The sequence below is a fragment of the Xenopus laevis genome, chromosome 1L, assembly GCF_017654675.1.
Source record: "Xenopus laevis strain J_2021 chromosome 1L, Xenopus_laevis_v10.1, whole genome shotgun sequence".
Lineage (NCBI taxonomy): Eukaryota > Metazoa > Chordata > Amphibia > Anura > Pipidae > Xenopus > Xenopus laevis.
The window spans coordinates 164,765,970-164,785,510 of NC_054371.1; the positions used below are offsets into that span (position 1 = coordinate 164,765,970).

Genomic DNA, 19,541 nt, shown 5'->3' on the forward strand with positions numbered 1-19,541 from the left:
ACCTCCCACCTGTCCTGTTTTTTTTGTGGGACGGTCCCAATTTTGACAGCTCAACCCACAGTACCGGATTGTAACTGAAATGTCCTGAGTTTCTCTTTGATCTCCTGCACTGAATAGCCAGAAAAAGATACAATATTTCTAAAATGTAATTACATGAGAGGCTTTTGGCAGAGAGCCCAGAATATGTTGCATCTGCATTTAGATACAATTGTAATAATTTAAGATAAGCAGGTCTCTTGGAAGAAATGAGACTTGCAGCTTAAAAGTTAATTCACTTTCATTAGCAAAACCGTAATAACCCATAAAAACTGACCTTAAAACCCCCATAAATATGTTTAAAATTTCCATAGCCTGCCAAATTTTTTGTAAAATGTATTGTGTATTGGAGTCCTGGCCTTAATAACATTGGGATCAACCATCATTTTTACCGGCCAGGTGGGAACCTATTATCCACAATTTAACCTGTGCCATACTGTATAGTCTTTTTTCAATTGCCGCCATTGCTTCACAGCAGCTTGTTTATATGAACTATAGAAGTGCTTCTGAAGCACCCTCTGCCGCCCCCTGCCACTCCGGCGCCTGCGTTTGTGCATATGCGCTGTGCCGGGTATGTGTGTATGCGCGTCAGTGCGCTTGTGCGCAGCTCCGCATCAGTGGACACTGCAAACCTCCCAACTGTTTTTAGATGGACAGTCCCTCTTTTGACAGCTCAACCGCAGTCCCTCATTTGTACTGGAAAGTCCTGTTGTTCTCTGCACTGAACAGCAAGAAAAAGAAACAATGTTTATAAATTAATTGGCTTTTGGTAGAGAGCCCAGAACCGTCACAACAAAAGATAAGATACATTTGTAACAATTCAAATGTATCTAGATAAGCAAATAAGTCATTGTAACAATATAAGATAACAGGTCCCTTGGGAGAAGTTAAGCTCCCCATAGATGCAAAGATTTTTCTTGCAGAATGACGGATTTTAGCGAAGTCCGACCAATCCTTCGAAATTATCATGTGGTTAGTGGGATTCGAACGATCGTACATCTTACGATTTTTCGGCCGACATCTGTCAGGAAATTGATCGGCCAGGTAAAAAAATCTTTATCGGTCCCAGTGCAATCGATCTATGTTTGCAGGGCCAAGCAGGCAGCTCCCCTTTGTTTTCCTGGCAAATTGTCTTTTTAGTTTATGGACAATAGTTAATCCTGGTTTCACGATGACGATCGGAAAAATCTTTACATCTATGGCCAGCTTTAGACTCACAGCTTAAAGGGAAATTCACCTTCATTAGCAAAACTGTAAAGATCAGTTTTACTAGTGCCTGCCAACAGTACAGGATATTATCATTACTTTAAAACAATTTCATTTTTTGGTGTAACTGTTCCTTTAACACCCAACACCGTGATAATTGTTGGTTGGTCATCAAAACTTGGGCAGCCTTAATCCGCGTAAATATGAACCATAACAATGGGAACGCCCTAGGTGGGCAGGGCCTATGACCACTAGAGAGGAAGGGGTGCGAGTCCCAAAAAAAAGAGGGTGGAAACTAACTGGCAGCGCCTTAGCTCCAGGTGCTATTTGATCCACCCAGATTCCCGTCGGTCATACAATCAGATGATGTCATCGGCGGTGGGATCTAGGTTGGACCTGCGACAAGACAACAGAGCTAACGGAGCGCCCGGTAGGGGAAGTGCATATGTGTGTAACTGTGTGACCCGATGCATGATGGGACCTGTGAGTGCAGATACCAAATGTACCGGGGCAGAGGGAGGGAGCAGCGCTAGTGCAACATTTGTACGAGTTCTACCTCAGATGCCTCCCCCCCCCTTCCTCCGTGTGGAAGTTGCCGGACGTGATTATATACAGTTAGCGACTGTCTTCATAAGGTTTTGCCTTGCATTGACTGGTAGCGTCAGAAATGGAACTGCTCTCCATCAAATATCAGGAAAGCAGCTCGTGTGCGAGTATGAATGGAAACAAACACATGATGCGATGCTGCCTTGTGTCAATATGTCGCCGTTTACATTTAGCGATGTGATGAGTAACATCTAAATACAAAGTCAGTTTGCAATAAAGTAGTGAACTATTTCCTTCTCTGATCATTTCCTCATCTGCTACTGAGGAGGAGGGAGAGTACACTTGTTGCTCTGCTGAATTATTCACTCAACTTCATTTGCAAAAAAAAAAAATGACCAATGTTTTTTTTTTTTTTACTTTTATTATTTTAACTTCAGGGTGGGCTTGCAGGTATCAGTAGTATTGTACAGGTATGGCATCTTTTATCCAGAATTCTTCCTGTAATTTCAAACACTATTACTGTATGTAAGTCTCCTAAAAATATATGACCGTTAAAGGAGACATTTTGTGTAAAAATAAGAACATACCAGTGCATTATACTCATTTAGATATTGAAGAATTGTGCTTCAAAAAGTAGTGTTTCAGACTGATTTATTGAATATTTCTGAAAAACCCTAATAGTCCCTCCCTTCTCTTCCACTTCCTGCTCCCTGAATTCCCAGGCTGTGCAGGGGAGCTGTCGGCTCTCCACTCACTGCACTGTAGGACAGGAACCAATCAGCAGCTAGCAGGACCTGATAGAGAACTGAAGCCTGTCTGTGCTTGTGTGACTGCAGGGCTGTGATTGGCTGTCCCCCTCCTACTGTGCTTCTGGCAGGGACCGTTAGGACACGTCGACCCCTTATTTGAAACACAGACAGGGACCAGAGAACATCTATAGGGAGCTCCAATAAAGGGGCTATTTTTAAAGATATTAATTTTTAGCACCATGTAAAAACAACACCATATATTACTCATAAGTATCTACAATTTTTTTTTTTTCCCATTTATCCTATATGTCTCCTTTAAATACCCCTAAATATGGGAAATGACATTGCTGTATATCTGAGCTTTCTGGAGAATGGGTTTTCACAATAATCAATCCCAATCTTTACCTTTTACTTTTCATTACCGTTCCAGTTATGAAGATATTAAATTAAAAACCACATCTGGTGGTGTCTTATACACGATGAAGCTCAGTAAAGCCCGCTCTCTCCCTTCCATTCATGTCCCCTGTGTGCAACACCTGCCTATCTACGTAGGGACCGGGTGGGAGTTTGACAATCCACCGCCCACCTATGCCGCCCAACGAGTTTTCATCGATTACCTCGGGTTCTTCAGGGGCATAAGTCAACTTATGCCCCTGAAGAAGCCGAGGTAGCCGGTGAAACACGTTAAAGTGTTAACTAACTGTGGTTTGACTAAAACCGTATACAAGACACCACCGGTCCACCAGATGCGGTTTTTAATTTGTAGTTTTTAAGGACACATGTCCAGCATTGCCAACAGGTTGTTGAAGCAGCGAGTATGTGTAAAATCGAATTTTTTTTCATGTTAAACTTTATTAAAGGTTACGTTTTAACCGTTAGTTACTTTGTATATGCCATCCACAGAACTAGTTTGCGTTGAAGTGCATATTGGATACTAACATCTATAAGTATCCATTCACTTCAGCCTACACAAACATTGAAATTATCAATTGTAACATATTTTATTTATTGAATTACTGCATGGGCTGTTTAAATACCCAACTCAGCGACCCCAGCTGCACAAACTGTCTGTCCCTGAACCTAAGCGCAATGGAATGTTAATAGCTGTGTATCCTTTGTTTGCTCCCATGTGCTTCATTTATTTTCTTTACCTGTATATTCAGTAAAATTCTCTTTTACAACATCCCAATATTATGAAATTATTTTCTTTGGAGAATACGTTTAACTGTGTCAATCAAGGGCTGTTTCTGTTCAGTGAATTCTGGGGGCTGCAACCTTTTCTTTTTACTGTACTAGTGGATATGTGACTCAGAAGTACCTATGTAATGGTAATATTATCCACAGCTAAAAGCCATTTATCAGGGGGAAAATGCACAAGCAGTAATTGTGGAGCCCATAGATTCTAACAATAACCTTTTAAATGATCGGTAAAACCAAAAGTCAATTATTTTGGCTGATATTTTGTTTAACTTTATATGTAGGAGGCCCTTTATTTAATTGCAGTGTATTTGCTATAAGTGTCCTGCAATGCCATCTTTTATTTGTAAAAGCTTTACTGAATCTGTTAGTGTCAGTGTATCCCTCTATAATGTATAATTAACTGCATCCAAAAAACGTATAAAACATGAATATGTGTTCCTAAAATTGGCACTGAATCTTCAAACAGGCAAAGCTGAATATCATTTGTAGATACCCCTATACTCCATGTTTTTTACTTGATGTAGGTCCCTTCAAATTTGGAGTGTTATCAAATCTGCCTACTTTTGGGTAAATTATTGATGATAACACTACACAGTGTACTTTTGCTTTTGTGTGTCTCTCATTGACATGTACAAGTAAACTCGTATTACAGCATTGGTATAAGAGTGTGTGTGTGTGTGTGTATATATATATATATATATATATATATATATATATATATATATATATATATATATATATATATATATATATATATATATATATATATATATATATATATAATACGCACTTACTGTTAATAGCCATCCAAAATTGTATATTTAATCCATCCCTTCTTCTGGTTAGATAGGCACTCCTTCAGAAGTAACACAGCCCAATGTATATGAAATCCACCTCCGTGTAGTTAACCTAAACAACCATGCAATCCCTCCAGCTCAATGGGCTTGCAACATAGGTATTGTCTTTCATTCCGCCCTCTCCTTCAGCTTTTTCTCTTTGCCTCACCTTTTTTTTCTTCCATACAGAACTTCAGCTTACTGCACGTATCTTTTATTCACAAAATATATAATTTTCAAATATTGATCCACAAATAAGTAACTTTTTTAGAATATTTTCTGTCCCTTTCTTGAAACTTTAAAATAAGTTGTGTTTTTGTTGCTTTTTTTAATTCTCACCCCCATGTTTCTTCTTAGCTTAATAAGCCTAGTTGCTAACTCTCTAAACAATTACAGCTGGATACATTATTTCATAAGCTGCATCCAACAGCACCAACTGCATACATTACTGTCTTTTCTGAAAACAATGATTTGGCAGCACCAGGTAGTTGGACAGGAAAGCTCGACAGTGAAAATGATTTCCATATCCGTATTTGTACATGGTGCAAGAAATAACACAGATTATAAATATTTCTTCAATTAAAATAATAGGCACACTTTTGTTCATGTTAAAAATGACGTATATGTTGACTAGTTTTCTTGTTGTTCCTTGTGTAATTTGTATTGTCCCAAAATGTTTTTCCAGATGGAACATTTCTTGTTAAGAGAACTTTCACTCAGGATATCCAGATGAGGGCGAGTGACTCAAGGTATGTTTGGAGATTTACTGAATACACTTTTCCTCAAGGGAAAGTTTTATTGACAAGTACATTGCTAATGTTGGTTATTTATTTTTTTCCTGTGTTTTAGGGATGGTCTCTCACCACAGGTCCTCTCTCCTGCAGACACCTGGACAGAGCAATGCCTCAGCTGCAGCCTGTGTCTGACAGGACCTGCTATGGTAGCAACAGTTTTTATAATCACATTTGCTAATTTAGGCCTTATTGTCATTACTGTTCTAGTACCTAGCAAGGCAGATCTTCACAACTCTCTTGTTGTTGCACATGAAGGAGAATGGTCCTCCAAGTTACAGGGGCATTTCAATTCATTGATATTCTGAAACTGCAGGAGACCGTTTCCTGTATCTTGGAGAAAGCACAAGTAGCTCTCTCTGCACAGTATGTGCAGGAAGCAAAACAGGTGCTAAAAATTAGCCCTTTATGTGGGCATTAGCCTCCTCTCCTGGCTGCACCCCGAAACATCCTGTTTGCACTGGTACAGGCACACCCAGCTGATTTTGGCTAAAAAATCAAGAGTTTGCATTCTTGTGCAAACCAACATAAAGGTTCTAGGTGCAGGCAGGCGAGGAGGCAGGCAAATGTCCGCACAGTGGCTTATTTTCAGCCTACAGGATGATTTCAACCCTCATCTGGTATTGGGCCTGACCTAATGTCTAGAACCTGTCTCCATGCACATTGTGAGGAAGGGCATTTTCTGACAGAAATCCATCCTTTGTAATTAGTGACGGGTTTGTAATTAATTCCTGTATTCTATTCAGGCTTTTGTAATATACAGTATTCAAGACGCAAAGTGTAGTAATTGCTATTTAAGAGTACTGAACCATTCTTTCCTAAAGCTCATACGGAATTCTTCATGATTGAATTTCTCATTTGGTGCCCTGCTGATTTTATAAAATTCAAGGGTCCCATATCCCACTTACATATATACAAACATAACTCTACACTGACTAACTTACGCCTAATGCTATCTTTTTATATTATATATATTCTACCCTCTTTGTTTTTACAAACCCCCACCCTTTAGTTTTGTATAAAGATATTTTTCAGGTAACTACAGCAAAATTGTCTGTTGCCTCACTCTTAGCTGGGTTTCTGTTTTTCACAGGTCGTTTCTCATTACAAGTTCCACCCTGAATGCTTCTCATGTTCTGGCTGCAAAGCAATGATTGGGGAGGGTGAATCCTTTAGCCTGGTGCAGGGGACAGCATTGTACTGGTGAGAGTTATTCATTAATGCATGTTTAAGAAAGTTATGGAAACCTTTGCTCTTTCGTATAACTTGTTTTGTAATTGCAGTGGTCCATGTCAAAAGCTGCTACTTTTACAGCCAAAGTTTGAGGGTCTTTGCAGTGAGTCAGCACAGGAGCAGGATCCTCACATGTTAACCCTTCTGCGCCTCCCACCTCAAGCTGGAGGCAACAGGGGTTTCTCTGTGTCAGCAGAGAACATGCAGGTCACACAGTGAGTATATATCTTCCAATCTTTCCCAAATCACATTGTGGTTTTGGACCATTTTACTATGAAGCCCATGATTGTATGTTGGGATGTACAGCATATCCCTGTACATGTGATATAGTATTCATGATCCCAAATAAGCTTTCCACAACAATGTATATGTAAATATGACATTCTTTGGCCGATTGATAACTTCTTCATTACATTTGCCTCTTCTGAAGACCAGATTTCAGATGTTAATGCCTTCTTCAGTGTTGTCTAACGTTTTCTCTATGTATTGTGCCATCTAATATATCATATATTTGTGTGTGTTTAATCTCACTTTTAAACCTGCCCTGTTGTCACAGGTAATAATAATGAGCTTGGAGGGTGAGGTAAAGCCCTGATAGGCTGGGGCATTGTATACATTTCTTGTCTGCCTGTTGGAAGTTCCACCCACTCCCAAGACCATGTCCTTAAATAATGTAAGTGTCACTGTCCCTTTAAAGGGATGATGTCACGCAAATAAGTCTGTAAAGCCCTATGGCAGCACTTAAAGTCTGCATTCAGCCCTAAGACTTTCAGTTGTTATAAGCCCTATTTCAGACTAACTGTGTTTTATTTCCATTAAGGGTCAGTGCAGAAAATTGGAACTTGCTGCACCAGGGAGACCGCATTCTGGAGATTAATGGATCCCCTGTCGGCACACTAAACTCAAATGAGGTTAGATCAAATAGTCTGCTTCTGTAAAGGTTCAAAAATAGTAAACATCTGAAAAATACCCTTTGGTGATTTTACAGGACTGGTGAGCTGCCCAACACTTACAGCTTCTTCCCTTTAACCATTCTAGGCTGACGATTTGCTTTGCTCAACAAACCGGACCCTACAGCTTCTAATAGAGCACAATCCCCCATCTAACTTACCAGTGGATAATGCTCCCCCGAAATCTCCCTCTTTTCGCTACACAGAGGGAAAGGGTAGCACCGAGGGCACCATGAAACGCAGCTCCATCCGGTCAGACTCTGCCTGCCTCTCAGTGCTATCCTCTACAGCTCCTCTCTGTTACCCTTGTAGCCTACTGTTTTCAGAACTGTACATAACTTTTTTTTTCTCTTAACCTTTCTGCTGGTCCCTCTTTCCCTTAATCACTAGTATTCAACAAAACATGCAGTCCACTTCCTTTCTATTGCTGTTTATACTTACACCTATTTGGGATGGTTTGCTTACATAAGTGCTAATTTCTCAGTGTGTTTATCCATAGCAACCAATCAACAATTTAATTTTGCTCAGTCTAGTAAGACATTGAAAACCAAAGCTGAGATCTGATATACTCTATATTACACTTATCTATAATAAGCTTTTTGAGTTTAGTGTTTTTTAAGTCAGCCAGTATATGTTCAAAACACTGAGAAAACTTAGTTTTTTTTGTTTGTTTTTTTTAGTTAATGTTATTGAAGGATATCTGCAGCTGCTTAGTTCACTTAACTTAATTATCCTCCATGATAGCTATACACCTCATTCACGAGAATGAAAATGTTTGGGATGACTTAATGATACTTGCAGTAATCTGCTTTCATACACAGCTGTTTTCAGTGCATCCCCTATGCTCCTCTCACTTTCATACATGTGCCCAGTCTGCAATAGTATCAACTTATTGTCATTTCTTTATCTCCTTATGTGGTGTGTTCAGGCGTAGTAATAGCAACACCCGTTCCTCTGGAATCTGCTCTCCCAAAGATCCTCGGTCTGTGTCGCGGTCAGAGTCTCTGCGGTGTGGAGTTGGTGGCACTCAACAAATTTTTCGTCCATGTGAGCTACTACATGGAGAGGAACTGGGGAAGGGTTTCTTTGGACGTGCCATTAAGGTATGCACTAATCATTTTACTAGAAGGTAGTATACACTCTTTCAGTTTAGTTGTTAAACTTTTCTTTGTACTTACAGGTGACACACAGAGCAACTGGAAGGGTTATGGTCATGAAGGAATTAATACAATTTGACGAACAGACCCAGAAAAATTTTCTAACAGAGGTAAGTAAACATATAGGACAATATTTAACGTAAACTTCATCTTGTATTGAGACCCTTGACTAATTTTCACTTTTACTGCTTAACAAACACCACGTTGTCATTCTCAGTGATATTTTATTACATAACTCTGAAACGTAGGATTTGTTTTTTAACATGACATAGTGTTAACGATGTGTTGTGAAGCTGCTTTTGGCACTTGAGGGGGTGCCAAAGGTAAGGCGCCCCTCATCGATTCTAATCACTTACCTTAGACCCTATGACAGTCTTGTATTCACTGAAAACTGCACCAGTCCAAAGTACTTTCTCTGTCGTCTCGTGGGAAACCGGGAACCGTAGGGGTTAAGCTCCATCCTCCAGGTGGCAGGACACTTGTAGATTAATTCAGTGGGCGTGTCTGGTATCCCAGCTTAATCCCACACACTATACTTTGTGTAATCAGTTTTTCAAGTGTCTTGCACCCGGGAGGATGGACAACCCTCTCTTCAGAGACTTCTTCAACACAGACTTTGTGGACGCCTGGGGCAGCACCAGGAGCAGGATTAACTGCATCCTAGAGTGCCAGCCCTACACACAGGATTCCTTGACCAGTGCTGCTCAAGGAGCCATTACAGTGCAGGGGGGAGCAGCTACTGTTACCTGGCTACTTGGAGCTTCCTCACACAGTGTCTGGCTATGCCGGCACTAGAGCGACAGGAAGGAGGCTTCAGCCCCGTCCAGCGAGAGCTTGCGGCCTCCGCTGCAGTGGAGACAGCTCCTAGAAGAACTGTTGGGCCCCATCTTGAGTGAGGGCTGCCGTGGCTGGAAAATTAAGTTCCTGTCTCCCCCGCAGTACAGCACCATATTTTCAGGCGGATAGGACAGGTCAGCCACACAACGAGACGGTCTGGTTCCCAGGGGGCAGGGCTCTGAAAGTTACCCTGTTCACCCCGCGCACCGCATACTTACTATGGCAGAAGGTAAGACGTGGGGGTTATTGCCCAGGGTAGGGGAAAAGCCTCATCAACAGCGCAGGTCAGATATTTTGCCTGTATCAAGTGTCAGACAAAATCTATTGGGGGGCCAGAGCAAGGCACTCTGCAGAGCCTATGCAGGGGGACATGGGGCAGCCTCTGCTCAGGGCACTAACCCCAAACACACCTCACCTCAGTCTGTAAACCCAGACCTGCAGCGCACTTCACAAGACGCTGGGACAAATGCAGCCAGCACCTCTTTGGGCTATTCAGCTTTCTCAGTCCCTTGGCCCACTACAGGGACTGCCCCCCGCTATATCTAATAATCTGGGAAAAGCTTTATCTAAACTCAGTACCTACTACTAAGCGCAAGAGGGCTGACAGCCCCAATGCAGATTCTACACTTCAAAGTCTATCTGACGCATCATCAGTAGACCAGAACTTCTCAAAATCAGAGGGTGAACTCCCTCCTTCTGATGCTTCTTCCGGGGAAGAAGAAGGTCAAAGTGAGACTAAAGACAAGGATACTCAACATGACGTGGTTAGCATCATTAAGGGAGTGCTTGATATTCTCAATATCATGCAATTGCAGGAGGACAAGAGTCAAGATGCAGGATTATTTAAGACACAACACAAGTTTATAGTCTGCTTTCCAGCACATGACCAACTGACTAGCCTGATACAAGAGGAATGGAACTTTCCCGAACGGAAATTTCAGGCCACTAAGAAATTTGCCAAGTCTTATCCGTTTCCCAAGGAAGTGGTGGATAAGTGGTCTAATCCACCAGTAGTAGATGCACCTGTCTCTCGCCTGTCATCTCATCTGTTTTATCCATAGTGGATGCCTCAGCTACCTATGTGATGCTACATTAGATGCTTCTCAGACCACTGCGCAGACCTCAGCTCTGTCAATAGCAGCTCAAAGAACTCTATGGCTTAAGAGCTGGGCGGCAGATCTCGGTTCCAAAAAGTCTCTCACTTCACTAGCATTTAAGGGACAATGGTTGTTTGGAGAGGAACTAGAGAAAATAATTTCTCAAGCGACAGGGGGAAAGAGCACATTGCTCCCACAATCTAAGAGTAGACCGTCTACGTCTTCCAGAATTTTTCAGAGGACCAAGGATGTTACTAAACATATAGGATGCTTATCTGCATGTCCCTATCTGGCCATCAAACCACCATTTTCTCAGATTCACGTTCACAAACAGGCATTACCAGTTTGTAGCGCTTCCCTTCGGTTTATCGACAGTCCCCCGAGTGTTCACCAAATTAACGGCGGTATCGGCGGCGACTCTGAGACTACAGGGAATATTGGTCACACCATTCTTGGACGACCTGCTTATAAAAGCCAGAACGGTACAGAGAGCTATGGTAGACCGCCGCCTAGCGATATCGGTTCTCCAGAGCTTCGGCTGCACCATAAACTGGTCCAAGTCAAATTTACAACCCAATCACCAGATGACATTTCTATGGAGTTCAACACCATCACTCAACTGATATGTCTCCCTGCGAAAAGCAAAAGAGAATTAGAGATCAAGTCAGACATCTGCTCCGTACCCAGAACAGCAATGAGTGTGTTGGGGGTGATGGTGTCATCCATAAAGGTGATACCATTTCCACAGATACATCTACATCCTCTCCAGACTAACATTCTCTCAGAATGGAAAGGGGGACCCCTATCCAGAAATTTCTCTCTGTCCAAATCAACAGCGTTCCAGCAACCTAAACACAGTGCCACTACAGTGGCATACATAAACAGGCAGAGAGGGACCCGCACAAAGCAGCACTCGCAGAGTCCCAGCAAATTCTAGTATTGGCAGAATCCAACAACGTGAAACTATCTGCAATTCACATTCCAGGGGTGTCCAACACAAGGGCGGATTACCTCAGTCAAAATTGCATAGATGCGGGGGAATGGGAACTTCACGCAGGGACATTCGCAGAGCTTGTAGGCCAATGGGGAACATAACAGATTTGAATTTCAATCTGGCCTACATATTCCCACCTTTTCCAATGTTACCTCGACAGTCGCATATCACCGTAGTCGTAGTAGCCCCGTACTGGCTACGGAGGACTTGGTTCTCGGACCTACAGGACATGTCCATAGACACTCGGTTGACTCCCAGGGCAGATCTTCTACTTCAGGGTTCCATAGCTCTCCACAACCGGGGGCTGTTCCTTTTGACGGGGTGGCTGTTAAAACCATCTGGAGGAGTCTAGGTCTGTCAGAGGAGGTCATTGTCACCATGCTAAAGGCTCGCAAAGCTACTTCTTGGAGGGCCTACCACTGAGTCTGGCAGGCATATTACAATTGGTGCATCGAAGGGAACATGCCTTTCCTCGATCTCAACATTCAAAGAAACCCATCATTCCTTCAGGGGGCCTCCAATTAAACTCAGTTCACTAAAGGTCCAGATTTCAGCATTATCTGTAGTTTTCCAGTCACGATTCGAACATTCCTTCATACATATACGTCCACCGTTTTGCTCACCTGTACCAGGATGCAGGCCCGGACTGATAATCTGTCCGTGCAGGCAAATGCCTGGGAGCGGCTTAAAGTGGGCCGCTCCCAGGCACCTCCCTCCCTCTTCTGCCTTGCATGAAGGCAAGAAGACAGGCCGGCACAGGATGAGATCTAAACCTAGTTCTCGACACTTTACTTGAGCCACCCTTTGAGCCCATGATATCTATTTCGGACTCAATACTTACCAAAAAGGTGGTATTTTAGTGGCAATTTCATCAGCCAGAAGAGTTTCCGAGCATTGTCAAGTGAGTCTCCGTTCCTTGTTTTTCACAAGGACAAAGGGAAACAATACAATAAACGTACCTATCCAATGGACAGATGCCACCAGTGAAAGTACAGGCTCAATCAACAAGGGCAGTTGAGCATCTTGGGCATGGCCAAGAAGAGTGTCACTACAATTCTGATCTCGATTCCCGCCTGCTGTTTTTTGGGGCTGCTTTAAGTCCCCTATGGTTCCCTGTGTCCCCCTGAGACAACAGAGAAAACAAGATTTTGTGATACTCCCCGTTAAATCTGTTTCTCTATAGTCAATAGGGGGACACAGGGCTTCCCACCTGAGAAATTGTTGACCAGGTTGGTCTTGTTGGGGATTATCCCCTCTGGTTATCTTTCTGCCTGGTTTTGGTTACATTTTAATTTTGCAGTATCTAGTACAAACTAGTTTTACTAAGTATAGTGCGTGGGGTTAAACTGGGATACCAGACATGCCCACTGAATTAATTAAAAAGTGTCCTGCCTCCTGAAGGATGGAGCTTAATCCCTACAGTTCCCTGTGTCCCCCTATTGACTACAGTGAAACAGATTTAACGGTGAGTATCACAAAATCTTGTTTTCTGGATACCTTTGCTTCTCCTTTAACCCATATAAGAAACAGCAGAAGCACCTCCAAAGATTTACAATAATCTAAATAAATTAGTTATTTGCTGTCTTTCAGGTAAAGGTCATGCGTTCTCTGGATCACCCCAATGTGCTGCGATTTATTGGGGTTCTCTACAAGGATAGTAGATTAAACCTATTGACAGAGTTTATAGAGTGTGGAACTCTGAAGGATTACCTGCGAGCGGTAAGGACATTGGTGGATGAGTTTATGTTAACATAATGGCCTCATGAATGGAAACTAGCATGTTACAGTACATGTGTATGGAAACATTTTAGGGCATGTTTATCATATGGTGGAACGAGCTCAGTACTGTCCGCCAAAAGGAAATTTCATCACTTTCTATTCATTTCTATTGCTTTATTCATCGTTGAGAAATATGCACTATAAACAGAGAGCAGTATAATTTCTCTCTGGTGGAGTGTGGTGAGGTCTGATTTCATCCTTTGATTAATATCCCCTATATATGGAGAGAGCTGGGGGCTCTGCACTAAACCAGTGCAGGTCTGTGCTACACCTCCATTCATATCTCTACAAGTGTAATGTGACTTTTTATGTAATTATGTACTAGACTGCTTGAGTTTTTTTTTAAATTTTTCATATGATGTGAGAGATTTTTTTTTATTACTAACAACACATTTGTATGTATCGTGTATGCCCAAGCTAAACTGAATTAGCTTTTGTTTAACTTCCACTCTAAGAAATATTACAACTTCGGGGGTCCAGGGCTTGCCTCATTTGTTAATCTCTGCTTTCTCTTACAGGATTACTGTACCTGGCAAAAGAAAGTCTCCTTTGCTAAGGATATTGCATGTGGAATGGTAAATCCATGTCATTTAATTTAACCTACCTTAATAATAAGTAAGGAAACCTAAAGTAACTGATCTCTCCCTTCTAGGCATATCTCCATTCTATGAGCATTATTCACAGAGACCTAAACTCTCACAACTGCCTCATTAAACTGGTAAAAACATATATGGTGTTCCTTTGCTATTTAGGTTAAAGAAACTTTAATATATGCTACAATATTTATTAATTATTATTTTTTTAATTATTTTAACCTACGTTTCCCCATAATGTTTATAGTGGTTCTCCATGCTCCCAGTTTATTGTGGAAAATATGAACAGCCCCATTGACTTTAGTACAAGTGTGGGATCTTGTATCCAAAAAACAGAGATCCAGAATATCTGAATTGTGGGAAGTCGATTTTAAGCAAAAATTTAATTTTTTTAAATTAAAAAAAATATATATATTTATATTTAATAAACTTGTAGCTTGTACTTGATTGTAACTAAGCAGCACAAATCCACATTGAGGGCAAAACGATCATGTTTAATGATTAAATGATTTCTAGCAGACTTAGGTTGATTCAAGTTATAGAGGAACTCCAATCATAAAGCCCAGTTCCCAAAAATTCTGGATAATAGACCCCATGCCTGAAGTACTATATTTTGTTTTGCCTTTTTATATTTTTAATTACACATTCTTTAGAGCTCCTGACTTATAGTTTGCATTTGTTGTACAGTCTGTTTTCTATTTCTAATTACGTAACTCAATCCTTTCAATGCACCCCCTTAGGATGGGACAGCAGTTGTTGCAGACTTTGGGCTGTCCCGACTTATTGTTGAGGAGAAGCCTCTGCCTCCACCAGATCGCCCCCCCACCAAAAAACGCACACTAGGCAAGAACAACCGCAAGAAACGTTACACAGTGGTGGGAAACCCCTATTGGATGGCACCGGAGATGTTAAATGGTAAGAAGGCTGTTATGAATTGAAGGAATTGCAACATAACTGAAAGGTTTTGGGAGAGTAATAAAGTGGTGGCAGAGGGCTCAGGTTCTGGGTATTCCTTCTTGACCATATATCCCTTACACCCAGGAAAGGATTATGATGAGAAGGTGGACATATTTTCATTTGGAATTGTTCTGTGTGAGGTAAGCCAATTTTTTTTTTTATCTCCAGGGACATACGATTAATCAATTCTAGATTCATACACATGCACTTACCAAAGTATGGCCATGCTACACATTATAGTTATTATATTCAAGTATGGGATCCGTTAATCGGAAACCCGTTATCCAGAAAGCTCTGAATTACGTAAAGGCAGTCTCCCATAGATGCCATTATAATCAAATAATCCAAATTTAAACAAAAAGTATTTCCTTTTTCTTTGTAATAATAAAACAGTAGCTTGTACTTGATCCCAACTAAGATATATAATTAATCCTTATTGGAAGCAAAACCAGATTTTCTAGTAGACTTGATGTATGAATATCCAAATTAAGGAATTTCTGTTATCCAGAATACCCCAGTTCCCAAGCAGTCTGGATAATAGATCCCATACCTGTATAAGTGTCTGTTATTTTGAACATCCAAAACTGCATATATGCACATGTATGGTGAGTGTGTGTCCTTCACAGATAATAGGACAAGTATATGCTGATCCAGACTGCCTGCCGCGTACCTTAGACTTTGGGCTGAATGTCCGGCTTTTCTGGGACAAGTTTGTCCCTAAAGATTGTCCTCCAGGATTCTTCCCTCTGGCTACATCCTGCTGCCACCTAGAGCCTGACAGGAGGTGACACTATTTTTTATAAATACTGACTTCCTTGATGTTTTCTCCATGGTGCTCATTTATGAACACTGGGAAAATCTGCTCCTGGGCAGTAACCAATTGGTGATTTTTTTTTTTCTTTAACCAGTTGTAGGTAGAACAATTAAACATTCAATTGGTTACCGTAGGTCACTGCCCAGTGTCAAATTTGCCCCGTGTTTATAAATAAGTTCCCATGCCACTTCTGATCTTTTACTTCTATTTTTTTTTCCTTTTAAAGCTGTTTTTGTGTCCTGTGTGCTTACAGGCTTATTGTTTTTACTTTCTTTCCTAGACCTGATTTCCCACACCTACATGATGCACTCACTGCTCTTTCTCTGTTTTTGGGAGAGCTGGGGATTCCTCTACCCTCTGAGCTAGAGTACATGGAGCATAGTGTGCAGCTGCAATATGGCCTAACCCGAGAATGTTCTAAACTTGAAGAGGGGGCCAGTGTGTGATGGACTTATTAAAAACAGGATGTGATGTACGGAAGTCTCACAGCCTGCTTTGCTGCTGCAGAGAATTCATCTCTTCACCTTCTGCTTTCATGTACAGGCAAAGGGTCAACAAAGAATGTATTTCTTTCTGTTCTCAGCCAAGCACTGTTCATTAACAGTCACAGGATTCTTAGGTCTAAGACCTTGGATAAACGAAGACATGACCCCATGATAATGAATAATCGTGGGGCAGAATAAGGTAAACCTCAGGGTTTTTTTTGTGTATTTTGTGCAACCAATTGTTTGTTACTTGAAAAGTTAAGTAGCAAACCATATATGTCATTCCATCTTATTCGATGATCATTTTTAGAACAAAACTTTCTGTTGAGACAAGGATCACTTGCATCCGGTTTCAGTCAAGAAAGGTCCTATTTCCCAATATTATGCACATCCCATATCATGCAGACTCCGAGCCGTTTCCTCTCGAGGGCAGAGTTAATATTCTACCCCTATTGTACTGCAAGGGAAAAGAACAACACTTTTCTCTGTGGAGGTCATATTCATTTAACCTGTGAATTTTTGGTTTTATAGCTTTGCTTTTGAGGCCATTCAGCCTGTGAATATTCATTAATAATCGTGACCACTATTAGCATTACTGTTACAGATAAAATTGCTGCATTTTTTTTTATTTTTTTTTTATTGAAACTGGAATTATGGACATCGGGAGATTTTCGTGACTATTTACTGGACTTTTGACTGGACTTTGAAACATGTCTATTCTTTGCAATACACCTGCATCATTTTCTGCAGTGGGAAATTAATATTTAAACACCAGGTGTTCTTATGTCACACTCTAAAATATGGCTGCAATTGTGCATTTAAAAGGTTAACAAAGGGAAATACACCCTAGCATATAACCAGCAGATTCCCATTAACTGCTTTTTCTACCATAACATTTAGGACATATTTATCAATTGCGAGCAATTCCCAACATCCCTATCTTCTTGCATTGACGTTTGAAGTACTGTACTACTTGGAAAATGTTAAGACTTGTCTCCTCCTTTTCCTAAATATAGAATGGGTTTCTTTGTTTTTTGTACCATTTTGGAGATACAGGTGATATCTGCAGAGATCAAACTGTAATCTTACAGGTAAATTACTTAAAATAAATAATATTTTATATACAACAATAAGCAACAAACATTTTCAGGCTTGTTTGTTACATTGGCAACTTTCCAGCCAGAACAATGTTTTATAAAACAACAGTGTGTTGTGTTGGCTGCCAGTGGGTTTGCCTGCATGAACATGCTCTTGGATATGTCCCTTCTACTGGTATGTGCTGAGTAAGCTGTAAGCTAGAAAATTGTTTATTGCCCATAGTCTATCAACCAGATATTTATAAAGCCATGAAACCATATGTGTTTTCATGCACATGACATGAAACGTGTTCAGGTTTTGTGTGCATGTGTTTATTTTGGCTGTATGTTCTACCAGAATCCTGAATGCTCTTTGGAATATTTTTTTGCTGCACAAATCTTTCCCTAAATGATAGACAATTGTAATGTACTATTCATATTTTGCAAGTCAGGTTTTTTTTTTCGTTCCAGCCCAGTGCATGAATTGAGTCCACAGTGAAGTGTTCATACCAGTTATTGTTCTAATCTACCAAAAGTTAATTGGATTACATTACTAAAAACTGAAACTGCAGTTGGCCAGTGGCCTAAATCATCTGTGAGGTCATGAGCTTACTTGGTTGTACAAGTGTTATTCCGTTTCAGGCAATAACCATTCAAAGTGATTGGGAGCACTGTGTGTGTTGCACCTTGTTAACCATAGATCAAAACCATAAAAAGTATGGTAGGTGATACCTTTTATTGATTATTAAATGCAAGCTTTTAGGACTTCTTAAGTCCCTGCTTCAGGTATACTATGTAACCATGCTGGAAGACCTAAGAAGTCCAAAAAATATGAAAGTTATTGGGGGCTGACTTGGGAGATTTTGTCCCCTGCCTACATAGCTGTAAAAACACTTTAAAACAGCCAATGTACCCTTGCTTTTGAATAGGATTGACACGTATAAGTTTTTCTTTTTACTGGCACAGATCCATAGAACTGGCATGCTAAATGGTATTTCTCTGTCGTCTTAGGGGGACATGGAACAATGGGGGTTAAGCGCCATCCTCCAGGAAGCAGGACACTTGAAGTAATTAAGGGGGCATGCCAGTTCCTGCTTAACCCCACACACTTTACACTCAAATTCAGTTTTTCAAGTGACTTGCTACCGGGAGGATGGACACCAGCCTGTCAGATAAGATTCTGTGATCAGCCAACGGTTGACACCAGGGGAGACACCCAAAGCAGGAGTACGTGTTTTAATTTGTTTAGCCCCCTACGAGGCAAATCCTACTTACTAGCCTAGGGGCTATATCGACCACCTAGACGCATACAGAACTGGCATTCTAAACCGTTTATACGATAGTAAATCATTTAAAGAGATTTCATGCCTAAATACAAAGGGTTATTGCCATGCCACCTGGTGTAAAAATGTTTTAACTTTTGCACATTAAAGGGCGTAATAATTAACATTGGAGACCAACATCACCGGTGATGTTGCTCATAGCAATGAATCAATAATTATATTTGAACAGTCACCTACAAGTTTAAGTCACCTACAAACGAGTGGATCTCTACCCAATATGCCCACCTTGAGGTGGGAGATATCGGGCTGAACGATTGTGGGCCCTAGGGTCCAATAATCGGAAGAAAACACTGAAAATACCGGCAGCCGGATCAAAGACCGCATCAATGTACAGATGCAGTCCTTGATCCGATGGGATTTTTGAATCTAGCCCTGGTTGGGGGGATCCATACACTGTCCAATAATAGTGGCCATGTATGGCAGCTTTAGAAAAACAAAAGCAAAGATCTGATTGCTATGGGCAACATCACCAGTGATTTTGTCTCCAGTGTTAATAAATATGCCTCATAGGACAGGAATATCTATATTTTTATCTGATTGTTACCGAATGATCATGCACATGCTTTCAGCCTTGCTGCTTTTTAATTAAACCTTTCTCGGGGAAATATGTGGCTATATTTGTAGACTGTAATATTACTCTTGAGGGTAAAAATTACCTTTTTAAATGGAATTTTTGCCATTCATAAATGTGAGACATCAAATAGCAGCTATTGTAGAACTAAAACTCTCAGCACCTTGCCAAGACATGCTTGAAGTCAGAAATACCTGAAAAATCTTTGGTTCACCGGCTGGGAAAAAGCCCCACTGTTGAACTGACTCTGAGGCAGTGTCACTTTCATTGTGCCTTTTTTTGGCTTTTGGA

At 40.9% G+C, this 19,541-nt stretch overlaps 1 protein-coding gene across 4 annotated transcripts; it reads left to right on the forward strand.

Annotated features, from left to right (window-relative positions):
- Positions 1-1,605: 1,605 nt before the first annotated feature.
- On the forward strand, positions 1,606-19,284 carry limk2.L (LIM domain kinase 2 L homeolog). Of its 4 annotated transcripts, none has more exon segments than NM_001088750.1 (16): positions 1,606-1,672; positions 5,259-5,322; positions 5,423-5,513; positions 6,458-6,567; positions 6,648-6,812; positions 7,418-7,508; positions 7,636-7,799; positions 8,476-8,650; positions 8,728-8,814; positions 13,223-13,351; positions 13,930-13,986; positions 14,064-14,129; positions 14,745-14,919; positions 15,046-15,101; positions 15,588-15,745; positions 16,056-16,221. In NM_001088750.1, coding segments are annotated over 16 exon segments (1,821 nt in total).
- Positions 19,285-19,541: the final 257 nt, after the last annotated feature.

Coding starts and splice junctions, on each gene's coding strand:
- limk2.L (XM_018237279.2), top strand. Junction 7,509..7,635: donor GCACACTAAACTCAAATGAG/GTTAGATCAAAT, acceptor TAACCATTCTAG/GCTGACGATTTGCTTTGCTC. Junction 13,352..13,929: donor TGAAGGATTACCTGCGAGCG/GTAAGGACATTG, acceptor TTTCTCTTACAG/GATTACTGTACCTGGCAAAA.